At 45.5% G+C, this 15,305-nt stretch overlaps 1 protein-coding gene across 1 annotated transcript in view; it reads right to left on the bottom strand.

The window, feature by feature from the left end:
• Positions 1 to 15,305, bottom strand: part of ENTPD3 (ectonucleoside triphosphate diphosphohydrolase 3) — a gene marked incomplete at its 5' end in the record, with an annotated part of 56,192 nt that overhangs the window by 15,597 nt on the left and 25,290 nt on the right. Inside the window, 3 exons of the mRNA XM_045294991.1 lie at positions 4,554 to 4,787; positions 5,753 to 5,912; positions 8,380 to 8,530. Of these exons, the coding sequence (XP_045150926.1) occupies positions 4,554 to 4,787; positions 5,753 to 5,912; positions 8,380 to 8,530 (545 nt within the window). The remainder of the gene's footprint in view (positions 1 to 4,553; positions 4,788 to 5,752; positions 5,913 to 8,379; positions 8,531 to 15,305) is intronic.

Here is a 15,305-nt window from a genome sequence, read left to right as displayed (position 1 = left end):
GGGCCAGAGTACTTGCATGCTGTTTGAAGTATTTTAATAACCAAGGGGGAGAGGGTGGTGGGCCCTGTGTCCTCTATAAGGAGCATGCCCATTTAACAATGATTCAGGAGGGTGAGCTAAGTCGGGTCGACGGGCCTACTGTGGGGGGAGGTCTGCCTGAGTGGGGAGTTCAAGTCTAGAGTGATAGGTGAGTTTCTTGAGCCCTAGAAGAGAGGCTGATCAGCTCTTCAGGGGAAGGATGAGGCATTTTACTCCTGTGAAGGTACGCAGGCTCAGAGACTCCCTGGGGCGTTTCTGTCCTGCCCTACAGGGTCTCTACGAGTCAGATGGCAGGGGAAGCGATCCCCCAAGGGGATGATAGAAAATATCCTCTAACATAAACTAAAAATGGTGTCTATAAGACGAGCCACAGATAAACCATAGATGCATACATGGATTTTGGTTTTTTACTTAACTCTAGCCCCAATCTAAGAACAATTAATTAATTAAAAAGTTAATTCTTATGACATGGTTCTGCTTGATGCTTGACTTCATGATAGGATCACTGACGACACAGGTGCTATATAGCAAAGTGCTGTGAAGACAGTAGATGGTGCCCAACTATCAAAGAATAGCACCTTGGGTCTTAAAGGCTTGTTTTTAAAGAAGCCATCTAAGTGAGGCTGCAACTAAGCCAGCGGTTCTCAACCTGTGGGTCGAGACCCCTATAGGGGTTAAATGACCCTTTCACAGGGGTCATCTGATTCATAGCAGTAGCAAAATTATAGTTATGAAGTAGCATTGATCACCCAAAATAAGGAACTATATTAAAGGGTTGCGGCATTAGGAAGGTTGAGAACCACTGAACTAAGCCCACATGGAAGAAGCACACCAGTCTGTGTGATCCATGGATTATAAATAATATAATCGAAAGCTAAAGGAGGGAATGGTACCAGAGCGTAAATTGTGAGCACTTGGTTTGCAGAAGGTGATGGATGACAGTGGGAGCCCAGACTTCATTTGCAAAGTCCGCACATGAACCGAGCCTCTGGTGGATTCCCTCTGATGACAGCTGAGGCATGTGAACAACCCTGTTATCAGACAGAAAGCATTGTAAAGTCGATTATGGAAGACTTAGGTCAAAATGTAAAACTATCATTTGATCTTACTTTCGACCCATCTTAAAGCTGTTTCAGTTAAAAAAAAAAAAAGGAAATACACGTGGATTAGCCTTTCCAACATACAGAATGTAGTCTCCCTTATGAGCCATTTAAATTCATACTATTTTAAAGTATTTCTTGTTTTCTCTTTGATTGAAGTTTTTATGTTTATTTCATTTTGCTATCCTTGTTAGTTTTTTGTGGTTGCTTTTTTAAAAGTGTTTTTCTGTATCTGAAGTCCAGGATTGATAAATCTATAGAGACAATAACTGGATGAATGGTTCCTTGGGGGACAGCAGGGGAGGTAGGAAGAAATGGGGAGCTAAGAACAGTGAGGACAAGAATGAAGAAAATGTTCTAAATCTGATAGTGGTAAACAAGGCTCCAGGAATGGATGGAATACCAATCGACATGTTTCAACAAGCTGATGGAACAGTGGAAGCATTCATTCATCTATCCCAGGAAATTTGGAGACAGCTGCTTGGCCAACTGATAGGAAGAGAGTCATATTTGTGCCCATTCCAAAGAAAGGTGACCCAACAGAATGCTCCATAGTAGAACAATTTCATTTATATCACATGCAAGTCGAAAGCCCATCCCAAAGGGTTGAAGCAGGACATTGACAGGGAGCTGACAGAGGTCAAGATTCAGAGGAGGATGTGAAACAAGTGATATCATCGTGGACAACAGATGGTTATTGGCTAAAAGCAGAGAATATCAGAAAGATGTTTGTTTGTTTTCTTTGTGCAAAAGCATTTGACTCTGTGGACATATCAAATATGGATTGCCTTGAGACAAATGAGCATTTCAGAATACCTCATTGTGCTCTTGGGGAAGTGCACAATGCACAGAAGTGTAGTGGTGGAGTCCAACCTGCCAGTCAGGTCACAGCCTGATGGTACCTCCTTGTGGGTGTGACCTTCTCATAAAGAGGGCTCCAGGAACCTCCCCTTCTCTCTCTCTGTCTTCACTCTCCTGCTTGATGGCCACCTGAGAGCTGCCATGTTTCCACTGACTTCAGATCCACCCAACTTTTTTTTTTTTAACATTTTATTAGGGGCTCATACAAATGTTATCCCAATCCATACACACATCAGTTGTGTAAAGCGCATTTGTACATCGTTTCTCAAAACATTTTCTCTCCATTTAAACCCCCGACATTAGGTCCTCATTTTCCCCCTCCCTCCCCGCTCCCCCCTCCCGCATGAGCCCTTGATAGTTTATAAATGGGTATTTTGTCATATCTTGCCCTGTCCGACATCTCCCTTCATCCACTTTTCAGTTGTCTGTCCCCCAGGGAGGAGGTCACACACAGTTCCATGTAATCGGTTCCCTCTTTCCTACCCATTCTCCCTTTACCCTCCCTGTTTTGCCACTCACACCACTGGTCCTATAGGGCTCATCCGTCCTGGATTCCCTGTATTTTCAGTTCCTATCTGTACCAGTGTACCTCCTCTGTTCTAGCCAGACTTGCAAGATCGGATTTGAGTCATGGTAGTGGGAGCGGGGAGGAAACATTTAGGAACTAGAGGAAAGTTGTATTTCTCATCATTGTTACATCGCACCCTGACTGGCTCATCTCCTCCCCGAGACCCCTCTGCAAGGGAGATCCACCCAACTTTACACCTGTCAGCCTGTGATCTTTCTGCATTCAGCATCATTGCATGTGGCTGTGTGTGTCTGAGGAAGAACTTATGGATCTAGTATAGGATGTACAGACTGGGCTGGGGTGTTTTCTTGACATATAATTACTTCTTGATATAAAGCTCTTTCTTACACATAAAAAAAATCCGATAGTGGTGATGATTGCACAACTCTTCTTGAAGTGATTGAACTGTACGGTATGTGAATTATATGCCAATAAAACTATTGGGGGGTGGGGAGAGGCTGAGAGTTACTGTAGGCTTCTCCCTTTCTGCCCTTCCTCAGGCAGTACTCAGCTTCTTTGGCATCAAATGTCCCATGCCTATGTACCAGGGGCTCTGGCTTTTTTGGTGAGACCCAGAAGTTTTGGGGTGGGGGGGTCACAATTAAAAGGTGAGTTCCCATCACCCACCTTGCATGAGCTCTGGTAGAGAAGACACTTCTGCAAACCAGCTAGGTTTTTCTACAGGCTATACAAACCAAACCAAATCCTAAACCAAAACCCACTGCCAACGAGTGAAGGCTGATTCATAGTGACTCTGCGTTGGGTTCCTGAGACCATCTGCAGGCTAGTGGCTGAGAACTGCTGTCCCTCTGTTGGATAATCAAAGAGGCTTAGAGGTGTGCAGATTCACCTGTGGATGCCGTGCCTACTGTGTGCACAGGACTCCTCAAGCCACGTCCTTGGCCCTGCATCCCATCAGAATCTAGGACCTATGGCCTCTTGCTCATCCCAAACTCCTCCGGGAAAGGAGGAGTGTGTGTGGGAACCGATTACAAGGAACTATATGTGACCTCCTCCCTGGGCGACGGACAATAGAAAAGTGGGTGAAGGGAGATGTCAGACAGGGCAAGATATGACAAAATAACAATTTATAAATTATCAAGGGCTCATGAGGGAGGGGGGAGTAGGGAGGGAGGGGAAAAATGAGGACCTAATGCCGGGGGCTTAAGTGGAGAGGAAATGTTTTGAGAATGATGAGGGCAATGAATGTACAAATGCAATTTACACAATTGATGTATGTATGGATTGTGATAAGAGTTGTATGAGCCCCTAATAAAATGATTAGAAAAAAAAGAAAAGAAAGGAGGAGTGTGTGTGCCTTCTCCTTCATCTCAGTAGTCCAGCCAGGGCTGAGGTCGAAGTTCCCTGAGAGCTAGAGTCTACTCAGGGTCTCATCCATTGAACAAGCGTCCGCATACACACTCAATGCAATATGCCGAGCTTCTACGGTGACAGACTCCTAGCCGAGGCCTGCCGTATCCATCTCTGCCCTGGGCCAGTGACTGGAACTGACAGCCTTCGTGATGGAAGCAGGCTGCTCTAAGATTCCACCCTATACAAGGCCTGCCAAGTACAGACTCACTTCAAAGGAGGCTTAGCGTGGGGAGAGCTCTGATGGTGTCCTTCAGCAAGCATTTCTCTCGAGACCTCTGTTATGTTGTTGTCTTCACCCAGGAGAGTTCCCAAATGCTCAGCCTTCTTTAGCTATTGCCTTAAAACAGACTGTGTCCCTAAACCGGTCTCGGGTCTGGAATCATTCCCAAAGCATCCGGAGCTCTGAAACGTCCCTGGACACTCACTGGCATATGCCACAGGAGAACGACACTGCAGAGAGACAGCGTGGATCCTCCAGGGATCAACTAAAGAATCCTAGTGTTTTCTATCAGTCTTCCAACTGGAGTGGAAATGAGAGAGCCCAGGTTGTAGGGACCCTTCCTCAGCTCAGGGCCTCATGGGAACGCATGCTACCCGCCGGGCCCAGGTACCTCAAGGAGCTTGGCCAGAAATGTCTTCTCCGCTTCGTTCCGCCCATAGCACCGGAAGCTGTGTGTATACAGGGTGTACGCGTAGCCATACAGGGACACCTGCACGATGTCGCTGGTGTTCAGCCCTTCCTGCTCTTCCACCGCGAAGGAGATTTGGGTGGAGGCCCCACCCAGGTCCAGGGCTCCTGTCGTCTCCACTCCATGTGGACGCGTCCACGAGCGCCACAGGTTCTTCTGCACAGTGGAGAAGGAAGCAAGAAAAAAGGCCAAAGGCAACCGTCTCTGTCTGCCCAGGATTCTCCACCCAAGACCCGGCTCCTAGTGCTATGAAGTAAGGCACGCACAGCATTCGGGCCTCGTTGCTTCTCCTGATTCTCCAGTGGTGAACTCTAAGGCCTGCAGGGACTGGGCAGGCGATGTGAACTTGAGTATTTACTGAGTGCACTAGACTTCAAGTGACCAATGGGATGCTGGGGGCCAGGACACCCTGGTGAGTGCACTAGCTGCATCCCTTCCCAATAGACTGCTACTGTGTGGGAATATGAGTCCATTGGGATGGGTTCTTACTGCGTGCGTACCGGGGGCTAGAAATGTGGCTATTTTCTGCAACACTTCCTATAGGTTAACTCTTGACAACATTTCCAACGTCAATGCATTCGAGAAGAACAGCGCTGGCTGTGGTCTGGGTGCTCTGAGTTTGGATCCTCTGGTACCTGATGGTTGGCATCGGGGGTTGAATCCCCTAGGCTTCGTGGGTGCAAGGAGTGTGGGCTGTGGGGTGTGGGGAGGCTTGAGTACCCAGAACGCGGTGGGAAGCAGACTGCCTGAAGGCTCTCTCATTCCACAAGGCCACGAACCCCCTCGGAAATATCATCTTTCCGCTGCCCTTCACAAGACCCAATCGTCCAGGGTTAGATTGAAATTTCCTCCCGTTTTCAAAATGTAATAAAGTAAGAATGTTCCCCCTCCCCTTTTCACCCAACGCTCCCGATGATCCAACTTTTGGGACCAGTTATACATGGGGTACATGGTACCACTTTCTTAGCTGTTGTTTCCAAGATGTGGTTGCCCTGATGCGCTATGTGATGGGAATGCCACTGTACAGATGGCCCTGTTGGCATGCACCTCTGCTTAAACTACCGCCCAAGCAGACGAGACAAACAGCAAGATGAAAAACCATGCATTTTGTTTCCACACACCTCCAGGAAATTGCCCATTAAATAGTTGGCTGTAATCCATCCATATACCCCTTCCTCTTGCCCAGAAATGATTTGAGCACCCCTAAAATCAAAGGGCTGGGACTTGAAGTAGTTTTGGATGCTTGCAAGGACTTCACTGGCTGCTGTTTCATTTTGCAACCTATGCAGGGCACAGAATACAAGAGGCTGAGTGCCCACACAACACAGTCTTCAAAGAGTCCCACTGCAGTGAAAACGCAAGCCTCCCTCCCCACCCCCTCCCCACCACAGGGTTAGATTTTCCAGATAGGTGAGATTACACAAGCAACCCCCTTTGCAAGTGGAAACTTCCAGGGGCAATTGTGAAGACTTGCCTCCTGGCTAACTCTGCCAAACAGGAAATTGACTTGCGGTAAATATTAGCTGAGTTCTCCCCACCCCAACTAGTTCCTGCCCCAAGTCGCTAACAACCAGCTCATCAGAAGGGGGTGTCTTACTTTAACACGATTGCTCCAGCTCAGATCGGCAGAGGAAGGGACATTGAGGAAGGCAAAGGAGTGGTGAAAAGAAGCGCTTGGGAGGAAAGGGAGAGGACGGGACCATATAAAGGAGCTCTCTGCAGACCAGAAGACAGCACAGTTTGAAAGGATACACTCACTCCTTGCAACTGAGCTGCTTCTGACTCACAGCGAGTCAACCGGGCAGCGTCGATTACCCCTTTGGGTTTCTGAGACTTTTACATCTCTGTGCACTGATCGCCTCATCTTTCCCCCACGGAGTGGTGGGTGGGTCCAAGCGACCTTGCTGTTAGTACTCTGCCACTAAAACTCCTTGGGGAAAGGAATGGGCCGGAATATAGCTCCTGGAGAGCGTGTCTTTATAATAGGATCTCTCCTTCAGGACTGGATAGAAAACCATCGATGGACTGGCCCACGGAGGCGGGAGAGCATAGTCCCATACATCACCTATGACATAGCATCGTGAATCTCATTTATCCGCTGTTATTCCGCCGCAGGAAAGAAAGCTCATCTACAAGAGGACCTTCTACCAAGGGCTCAAGTAGAAAAACGTTTTGGAAATGATGATAGCAACATATGTACAAATATGCTTGATACAATTGATGTATGGGATGTTATAAGAGCTGTAAGAGCCCCCCAATAAAATGATCTAAAAGAAAACGGAAAACTCTTCTGGGATATTATTGTCCCATTGGGTTAAGAACGCCAGGGGCACTAGCACGGGCTCAGGCTAATGAAAAAGCAATGCTGCACTCAGCAGTCTTTTCCAATTCAGTGGCAAACGTTTCCTGATTGGAAAATAAAAAATCAAGAGGTTCCCCGCATCCCCACCGCCCCATTCTCATTCCAGCAGGCTCTCAGTTTTCTTTTTTGGTGGTTCATTTTCTGGTGATCAAAATGTCAGTGATTTCCTTAGAAGAACTGGATCAGCGACAGTACAGTTGGAGGAGGAGGGACCACTAGCTGATGTATTCAAGTAGGATATCCACTATTTTCCTCCAGTGGTACGCTCTGTCTTCCAGTTTTTTGTCATGGGCAATACATTCTAGAGTCTTTCCATTATTTCTCACCAGGAGGCCCAGGAGGAACAATGAAAAGAGACTTGGGTTCTTTAGAAGATTTTCCTTCTGAAAGAAACAGAGGATTTCTAGAAGATTTCTATTTCAGGCAAACCTGATACTTTGAAACACACCGCTACTGTATGGGCAACAGCAGAATGCAAAGAAATCTGTCTTCCAGGATTTAGGAACAGACCCAAGGGCACGTGTGGAAGTTCCAAGAGCAAAGGTCCAGTCTAACTGAAGGAGCGTTTTCAGGGCTTCACTTCCAAGGTGACCAGGGACAATGTGGGTGTTTGTCTATTTCTTTATAGACTTTTTCATATCTCCCCACCTGGAACTCTAGATTACTGGATCCATAGCCCATGTGGCTTTTAATCCAAATGAGTGGCTTCTTCTGGCAGCAAACCTTATTTCCCAAAGCCTGGAGCAGCCTCTGCCCAGAATAGGTTTGAGTTCGCGGTTTTTTTTCTTGTGTGCTTCTGACCTGTTTTCCTTTTAATTCATGCTGAAGGAATCAGAGACTTATAATGGAGAGAACAAGGAAGGGAAAGGGTGTTCAGGAACAACGTGACTCAGCTGAAAGTCATGGCCGTACAACTAGGAAGAAATGCTCAGCTGAAGGAAATGTTTGTTTCATGGAAACTCCAAAGACGGGGTCATTTTTGGTTCAGGCATTTCATTATTTGAAAACAGGTTTCAAAGACACTTGCACCTGGGGAGAAGCTACCTAGCGACGGGTTTTCTTGAGAGGAGTTGGCTGTTCATAGGGGTCAAAGCATCGATGCTTTTCGAAAGGACACGCCGTGAGGAGAAGTTGTGTTGTTGCCCTTTTACTCAGAGTTCTCAGGACAATCACCAAGGGAAATGGAATCAATTTTAGGACTGTTTCTTTTTGGGTATTAAAATAAGGACGGAATGTTTCCCAACCTTGAAAGCCAACAGTGGTAGCAGAATATGGTCTCCCTTGTTTGAGATTTGCTCCCAGAAATAGAGTCACATTCCTGGCAAGGTTCCGCACATGCCTAACTAATTTGGAGAAGCGGGCTCCTTCCTCCCACGACACCCTTACCTCAGCAAGCGCATCCCAGCCGTGGCTCCCAGGTGAATGGTGGTGGAACCATGGAGGTGGACTGGAATCTGCTTCTTGATGTGTTGCATGCACTCCTCAAAGGTTTGGGGGACATCTTGGGGGTTCTTCGCATAGCTGGAGATCCCAGAGCCTGAAGAAGCAGCAAGCAGTCAGTGACTCTTCCAGCATCCCCAGAGACCAACAACAGGAACCCAAACCCAAAGCCATCTCACTGAGTCAGAAAACTTTTACCCAAACAACAGGGTTGTGGACATGTCTGCGTCTGGGTAGGGAAAGAGGCAGGTGCACTAAGTCCCATGGGGTCTCACTGGCCAAGTCCCTCCCGAATTCTAGAAGGAAGGAATCAAACAGAAAACACAAGCCAGAGCCTGCTTCTTTGAAAACAACCAAGGGGCTCTATTATGGAAACTTCACATGTAACTAAACGTAGGGAGAATTGTATTTAGAAGGCACCCCCCACCACCAAGCATCTATCTTCCCGCTACAACAGTGGTCCAAGCTTGCTTCATCTTTCTCACTCCCACTGCCTTTAGACAAAGCAAACTGCAGACAATGTATCATTTCATTCTGAAACTATGTGAGCGTGCATCCTGAGAAGGCAAGAATTCTTCGAAGGGAGCAACCACATGGCTTGTGATTATATCTATGGTACTGAGTGTAGTTAAACCACCAGTTCTTTGATACCGTCACACACGAACCCATAGAATTGGGCTCACACTTCTTTCCTGCTTCCTCTCCCTTCCTAGCGTCTTTGAATCAAGCTGCACATACGTGACATACCATGACGGCAGATGCTACGCTTCTTCAATCTAATCTCTGAATCCACATGTGCTGTCTTCCCTTCCTAATTTTTTCCCCTGTAGTTTTAAAAACTCCCTCGACTGTCTTGTTGAGTTTCTCACAGCCTGGAATTAGTTCACAGACTGAATACCCATGGGTTCATTTAAACTAGTATTAATCCCCAGCAGTTCCTCTAAATTGAAGATTGAGTTTAGAGGCGTGAGCAGATTTCGGTCTGAAGGATTTATATATATATATATTTATATATATATATATTTGTACAAGAGTACCTTTAGAGGGGTCAGTGTGCCCTTCCCATCACAGCACATCCCGTCTAGCTGTGATCTTATTTGGTGATGTTCACAGGCAGGGTGGTCTCTGCTTCGATCCGCTTTCACATGCCACCACCCACTGCCCCCAAGTTAATTCTGGCTTCCCCTTGCCCCTGTGGAACAGCTGGTGGGTTTGGATATGCGACCCTGCGGTCAGCCGCCCCATGCCTTCCCCACAGAGTCACCAGGGCCCCTTCCTCCAGGAACAGTTGTGACATGGTGACCGTTTTCCATCCCATCCTTCCTGACGATCATTCATCAGTAACCTTTTGTGCAGGAAAAGCCAGGGGGAGCCTTGATCCCTTCCCTCTTATTTATCATCGGAAGAAATAGAATTTACATCACTCTCATTCTCCTAATTTAATCATTGAGAGCTTTTTTGGGGGACAGGGTATCTAGATAAAACAAAAATATGACTCTATGAAGTTAAAGATACATCTGATGTGTTCCCGTTTGTTGCCGTTTTATTCTGATAGATGCTCAAATGGGCCATCTGTACCCAGCGAGGCCCTGTTCAGTTCGGCCTGATTTCCTGTAACATGATTTCAGCGTGGGATGACCCAATAAGCATGGTAATTACGGGGTTGCTTCTGCTTCCTAGCTAATCAGCAATGAACAATTTCAGTTTTTCACCACATCAAAGGTTCTGCTTCGAAGCCTGACGAGCACCTGTCTCTCTCCCAATACCACAGCACCTTCCAGAAAAATCAAAGCCTCTTTCCAAATTTACCCAAGAGACAAGGTAAGCACAGGCTTATTGATGCTTATTTCCTAACCTGCAGTGGATAATTTCACACGAGTTCCACCACTGGAGAAATGGTCCATAATACATTAGTTATTCAGCACAAGTAAATTCATGCTTACCTTGTTTATTGGTTAACCTATCTCTGCCAGAAGCCTGTGAGAGTCCCTCTGCTTTCTGATGGGGTAGATGTTATCACAGCACGCTGTAACCCCTCTGCCTCAAATATGTGACCATCCATTTCTCCAAGGATCTTTAATTCCATTAATTGAGAAATGGGGTTTAGCACCCCAAATCTGGAAGCGAGGGTGCTCAATGTAAGCCTTTTGAAAAGGTAAAACAAAAACACGTAGAAAAAACAATGCTTGGAAACTGAGTTTGGTAGCAATTGTACAATTCTACTTAACGTGATTGAGATGTGGAAGGATATGTAATATGTATTAAAATCCAAATTAATTTTTAAAAAAAGGAAAAAAAACAAAGCAATTGCCATCAATTTGGACACCTGATGATCCTCCATGTGCCAGAGAAGCACGGTGCTGTACAGGCTTTTCAACGGCTGTGTCTTTTGGAAGTCAGAAGCCAGAGCTTTCTTCTAAGATAAAAGAAAGCTTTGCGTGGCTTGAAATGGCCAACCGCGTGCTTAGTGGCTGGGGCTTCACTGTGTGCCCTATCTGGGGATTCACTCTCAGAGGATAGAAGTTTGGTGCATTTTAAGAGAACACACATCATGAATTTTTAACGATACTTCTAACTCATATTCAATCTTATAGGTTTTACTTAGCCTTTTCGATCTACTCATCTACTCCACCATATGATTCATTTGCTTCATTTCATAACTATCAATAAGACTATCAATCCCAACACTACCACCAATTACATGATTCATAAGGAGCCCTGTGTGTTAGTCTGGGTAAACTAGGGAAACAAATCCACAGAAACTCGCATGTATAAGAAAGAGTTTTATATAAAGTTTAAGTGTACATTAAGAAAGCATCCCAACCCAGCGCTGCCCATGCCCATAAGTCCAACATTAGCCCATATGTCCAACACCGATCTACAAAGCCCTCCTCCATCTCAAAAAACACACACAATGACACCGACTACAGGAGGAAAGCCGAATCAGTGAGCATGTAAGCATCTTAGCGCTGGCAGGGGTCTCCACACAGCTGCTCCAGCACCTCGGGCTGCATCGGGGTAGGTCCATGTGGCTTTTCCTTGGGGATGTCTTACAGGAAGTGAGCCTTGTCAGTTGGAGCAGGGAACTGGCTAAGGCAACTGCAGCCAGGTCCGACCATCAGAAAGCAAGAGACCCGAGAACTAGAAAGGCGAGGCTCATTGAGCCATTTATCCCCCCGCCCTTCAATTAATCTCACATGTGTTTATCTGCCAGGTTGGCACAATAAGCCTTAACTATTTCACCCTGCTAGTAAAACACAAGTGTTTGGCTGTTTTAACCCACAAGCTGTTCTGTGGAATAAAAGATTTGGCCACCTGATCTCATAAGGATTAAACCCTTGAAAATTCATCACTGTTGAGTTGATTCTGACTTACACAGCCTGGGAAATCCATGTGAATCAGAATTGACTCATAGATGCCATGATTGAAAGTTAGGATTTTTTTTTTGTCTTGAGGGTATATGCCATAAGAAATGTATAGTCAAATTCCAGTGCTTAATCCTGCAAACAATTCCTTTCTGTGTAGTTCTGCAATTTGATAAAAAAGTAGGTATACTTTTGAATTTTAGGGATAGCTTTTTCTAAAAACTGAATTCTAGTTGATAGTGATTAAGAGATTGATATTCTAACATAAAATCTAACAAGTAGACATATGTAGAGGTAGCATGTTACTACTCACTTTTCTTACTTTGCATTTTACATTGAACAAAATGTACTCCATAGAAGTATATAGACATTTCCCCATTTATTTCTTTTTCCAGCTGCACTGGATACCACTGTGTGAGTATAACCCACTTTACTGTACCAGTCCCCGCTTACATTAGGGAACGTGCAAGACAGGAAGGAGGATGGAAGAGAAATGACCACGCCAAATACTTTCTCAGCCTGTCTGGGATGGATAGAGCGACAGGGTTCTTCCATTACCCTTTCTTGACCTTTCCCATCCATCTGTCAGCCAGCACATGCCATTCAAACAACTCAGGACTCTAATGACCAGGTTTGCAAGGTGTGTCCACTGTACTGCACCGACATGCAGATTTCAGTGGACAATGCCAGAGACCCAAGGGCAGGCTTTCTCTTTCCTGATAACCCCAGAGCCGTCTGTTAACTTTCCTCTGAGAAGCAGCTTCCCACACCAGGCAAACGGCAGTAAAAGAAGCCATGGGCCAGATGAGCTGACAGGATATTGAAGGAGTGGGTGAAAATGATCTAATAATGATCTAATAATGTAGAAAATATACATCAACTGTTAACAGTTGTTTTCTCTCTTCTGGACGGTGGGTGAGTCAAACTCGGCAGCCACTCAGGAGGAAGATGAGGCTGTTTGCTCCCATAAAGATTTTCAGCCTCAAAACCCTCTATAGGTCCACTATGCATCCACATGGACTCAATGGCAGTGGGTTGGTGGGTTTGGTTTGGAAGGTGAGGAAAAGGGCCCTGGCAGCACAGGGCCTAAGTGCTCGGCTGCTAATGCAAAGGTCAGTGGTTCAAACCTGCCAACAGACTGCCAGTCTGTTGATGGCCATGGGCTTCTGGTTTGGGTGAGGTCTCGAGCATTGTATTTCCATTTTATTTATGTCTACTTTCTGATTTTCATACCATGAAAAATACTTTAAAATGGAAAGGTTATGAAAATCAGTCATCTCTATAGCATTACAGGGAGGATTAAGTTCTTACCTAAACCAGGAATGTTTCTATGTAAAAGATGATTTAGGGTTTTTTTTTCAGCCTTTCTTTTTTTTCTTTTTTTTTCAATCTTATCTCTGTTTAATCATAATGTTGTCTTTTGGTCCAGTTGTTTGGGTTTCTTTTTTTTTTTTTTTTTTAACATTTTATTAGGGGCTCATACAACTGTTAGCCTTTCTTTTTTTCAATAAAACAACAGTGAAGTAACAACCCTGATGAATGCCACAACCCCTTGCTTCTGTGAGACGAGTCACACACACTTCTATACACTGGTTTTGATGGCCACGTTTTCCCGTCAACTTGGCCTACCTGGGTGACATAGGGGTAGAGTCCAACCTATCAATCAGGTCACTGCTTAAGGAGGTCTTCTTGGGGATGTGACCTTTTTCCTAAGAGACCCTGTGGAAAACTGGTCTCCCTCTCTCTTGTCCCTCTCCTTTCTGCTTCTGGGGCTGAACTCTGTGTCCTGCCAACTCTGGATGCTGTCAGCACCTGCCACATGCCTGCCCACCTCGGGTCTACATGAATCTGCACTCAGCAGCCTGTGATGTCCCAGCTTCCTGTTACACTGCCCTGCTGCATCATCAGGTAGCTGCATGAGTCTGGAGGGGCCTCCAGCAAGCATCGGCTCCATGGACTTAACCTGGGCTACTTCCTTGAAATACATTTCTTTCTTGATAGAAAGTTCTTTCTTACATGTATCTGCTTCTCCAGATAACTCAGCCTAACACACTGAGCCTTTAGCTTCCGCAATTATCATTATGTTAAAAAATCCAGTTGCCATCAAGTTGACCCATGGAAAGGCATGTGCGTGTGACAGTCACATAATCTGTCAGTTGAGCGAAGGGGTGGAGTCTAGCCTGTCAATCAGGTCATAGCCAATCGTGCCTCTGCATGGGCATGGCTTTCTCCTGAGGATTCTGGGAACTCCTATCTTCCTCCCTGGAAGCAGGACACATACTCTCTCTGCTACACATTCCTAATGACAAGCCAGGTGGAGCTACACTGATGAAACCAGAGCTCTGGAGCTGGAGAAACCATGTGGAGACCCACACCAGTGCTGAGATACTTCCAATGCCACTGGATCCACAAGACTTTCCACCCACTGGCTTGTGACCTTCCTGCATTCAGAGTCAGTGTTTATGTGAGTCTAAAGAGGGATTTATAGACTGATATCAGATATCTGGGCTAATATCAGACTTATGAACTTCATCTGGATTGGGCTGGGATGTTTTCTTAATTTATAATTGCTCTTTTATATAAAGTTCTTTCTTATACATATGAGTGTCACTGGATTTGGTTCTCTAGTCAACCCGAACTAACACAGTGTGTTAGAGGAGAACTCTAAGATTTTTCAATGGCTGATTTGTGGGGAAGAGCCTTCCTTCTGAGACATCTCTTGGTGGATTTGAACTTGTAGTCTTTCAGTTAGCAGGCAAGCACATTAACCATTTACATCATACCGTAACTCCTATCAGTTGATAGCAAACTTCATTTTTCATTTGCATGTTTCCCTTTTCCTACTGTATTATTTATAAAGCAAATCCAGGCATCATGGAAAATTATCTGGAAATAGAACACTGGAAAAAACCATAACCCCAACACCCTATCAACAGGAGAACAATCCTTAATGTTATCAAACAGCCAGCCAGGATTCGGATGTCCCAGAACGACTCTTACTTTATTTCTCCTTTTCAGTTGGTTGGTTTGAGCCAGGATCCAAAGTTGACACATTGCATGCAGCTGACCTGTCTCACAAGACTCTCTTAATCACTAGCAATTTTCCTGTCCCTCTATCCTCCCACTCCCCCCTTTTTTGGACTTGCCATCTGTTTATCAAGGAGACCAGATTATTTATCCTGGAGATATTTCCTCATTCTGGATTTTGCTAGAGATGTCATTTAACATATTCTTCTATCCCTTTTAGCTCCCATAAACCGGAAGTTACTTTTCCCAAGAGTACTTCCTAGGTCGCTAGGTGTTTCCAGCACATTGACACACTGGGGACACATCACAGGTGTATTCTGGTGTTTATATTATTCCTACAGCCTTTCACTTAAGGGCTCCCTTCCTCTCCCTTCAAACACTTTCTTGGTTTGAGTTCTATGTTCCTCTTCCCCTGTTGCTGGGGGCCTCGAGCCAGTTCGGAGCCACAGCAACCCTATGTACAATGACTGAGACCCTGGC

This window comes from Echinops telfairi, unplaced genomic scaffold, assembly GCF_000313985.2.
Source record: "Echinops telfairi isolate 266 unplaced genomic scaffold, ASM31398v2 ScPeMD7_4225;HRSCAF=4972, whole genome shotgun sequence".
In the NCBI taxonomy this organism is placed as follows: Eukaryota; Metazoa; Chordata; class Mammalia; order Afrosoricida; family Tenrecidae; genus Echinops; species Echinops telfairi.
The sequence above is the reverse complement of the archived record's forward strand: the minus strand, read 5'-3'. Positions and strand labels throughout refer to the sequence as shown.